The sequence below is a fragment of the Aplysia californica genome, unplaced genomic scaffold (assembly GCF_000002075.1).
Source record: "Aplysia californica isolate F4 #8 unplaced genomic scaffold, AplCal3.0 scaffold01300, whole genome shotgun sequence".
NCBI lineage: Eukaryota > Metazoa > Mollusca > Gastropoda > Aplysiida > Aplysiidae > Aplysia > Aplysia californica.
This window is the reverse complement of record NW_004798570.1, coordinates 93,188-95,511: the sequence shown is the minus strand read 5'-3', so window position 1 is coordinate 95,511 and position 2,324 is coordinate 93,188. Positions and strand designations below refer to the sequence as shown.

Sequence of the window (2,324 nt, the reverse complement as noted above, 5' to 3'; positions counted from 1 at the left end):
ATCTATCTATCTATCTATCTATCTATCTATCTATCTATCTATCTATCTATCTATCCCGTCCCCTTCAAAATTTACGTCAACTAAATAACGAAAGATTCTTGAGAGGAAATGTTCGGAGAGGCGTTCATTCCGATTCGTACATTATTAAGACCGCTAGTCATCTGACAGGGTAGCATGATCTGACAGGGTAGCATGATCTGACAGGGTAGCATGATCTGACAGGGTAGCATGATCTGACAGGGTTACATGCATGACAGGTCCCACATACCCACTTCTGAAAAGACGCAATTCTGTTTTAAAAAAACTCTTTGAAGCAGCACATACTGGTACTTCGACCACACACGAAAAGACTTTGTGTTGAATCATAACCCCTTTGTTCATACGTGTTATTCGGTCCAATTCCGAGACACTTAAATGACCAAAATTGAGTCGATAGAGCCGTAAAACACATACTCAATCAATCGGTCCAATTCTCCTTATTGAAAATTTTAAAAAGCAAGCGGCAAACTGCGTATCGTTAAATGTGATAATAAATGTTTCTAAATAATATTATAATTGTATGTATGGTTGTTTGCACACTCCCTCTACTCTGTCTTTGGTTTACTTATGATTTACTTCTGATCGGACATTTTATGTGTCCTTTTTGTCTAAAAAGCATTAAAAGTGACTTGATTTTTTAAATTTTCATTAATTAGGCTGTTTGTGACCCCACTGTGTTCCTTCTCCACAGGGCAAGGCCGGCAGCGGTACAGCTCTGTCACTATTTGTTTTCATTGCCTTGTTGGAAAATCAAGATCTCTTCAAAACTGGGGTAGGTACTTGAAGGCAGAAGATAGAAGCTTTAGGATGTTATTCTGTTGAGACAATTCCTTCTTCTCATTTCACTTCCATTTCATCTCACTTCATTCCATCTCAACTTATCTCATTCCATGTCAATTGACTGCCTTCCAGTTCATCTAACTTCACCTCACCTCATATGGTCGCTTGTAAGCACAAGGGGGCTATCCCCAAAAAAGTGCTGTTTTGAGAAAATCGAGAGTGAGGTCTTTGCCCCCTTTTCAGCTTCATTAAAAGACACGGAGAGTTTTCTCTATAACCAAACACATGTACACACCAATGAAACCAAACCTCTTCTATAGGTCGGGAAAAGCCCATTTTTGACGTAGGTCAAGATTTCTGGAAACCCCCGAAATCTGGGTGTGCCTGCTTGTCCTTACAAGCGACCATAATTATGATATCACGTCATTACGCCAGACTCTGTTTGGCTCGTCCTCTTTCCATTTTCCACTTTTCCTCTTGCCGCTTAACCTCATCTCATTTGATCTCATGCCATTTTATCTCACCTTTCGTTTCACCTCCTTCTATCTCACCTCACTTCACCTCACCTCAATTCATTTCTTCTCTTATCACTTTATCTATCCCCCTCCTCATGCATATCCCTAGACTTTATCGTATGTCATTTCATGCCAGTATTTTATCTAATTTTCTTCCATTTCACTTCATCCCCTCTCGCCTGAACAACTCATTTCATTTCACTCCATTTGATCTAACCTCTTTCTAACTCACTTCACATTACCTCTCATCTCATGCTAACCTGACCTGACCTGACCCGACCTCACCTCATCCCATCTCATCTAACCTCACCTCACCCCATCTTATCTCACCTAACCTCACCCCATCTCATCTCACCTCACCTCACCCCATCTCATCTCATCTCATCTCACCCCACCCCATCTCATCTCACCTCACCTCACCTCTCGTCCCTGTTCCAGACAGCTCATACCAGAGCCCTGACTCACCTAGAGATTTATCTCGTTTTATCTCTTGTCATTTTATCTCATCTTCTTTCATCTCCTTCTATCTCACCTCACCTCACCTCACCTCCTCTCACTTCACTTTGTCATAATGTCCTCTCATCTCATGCTCACCTCACCTCACCTCACCTCACCTCACCTCACTCACCTCACCTCACCTCACCTCACCTCACCTCACATCACCTCACCTCACCTCACCTCACCTCACCTCGGCTCTCGTCCCAGTCTTACGCCACCAAGTTCCAGTCTGCCCGCACCAATGCCCTTGCCTACCTGGAGACCCAGATGGAGCACGACGATGACCTCTACAACCTGGCCCTGGCTTCCTACGCCTTCACACTGGCGGGAAGTAGCAAGGCCCAGGATATCATTACCAGACTGAACCATGAGGCCACGGAGGAGGGTGCGTGGACGTTTGTTTGTGTGTGTGTGTGTGTGTATCTGTCTCCCTCTGTCTGCCTTCTGTCTGTCTTCTGTCTCTGTCTCTGTGTCTCTCTCACTCTCTCTCTT

At 44.0% G+C, this 2,324-nt stretch overlaps 1 protein-coding gene across 1 annotated transcript in view; it reads left to right on the top strand.

Moving 5' to 3' along the window:
• The window catches only part of LOC101855617 (CD109 antigen), a gene marked incomplete at both ends in the record, with an annotated part of 20,273 nt that overhangs the window by 11,366 nt on the left and 6,583 nt on the right, over window positions 1–2,324 (top strand). The window contains 2 exon segments of the mRNA XM_013090482.1: window positions 731–811; window positions 2,040–2,217. Of these exon segments, the coding sequence (XP_012945936.1) occupies window positions 731–811; window positions 2,040–2,217 (259 nt within the window).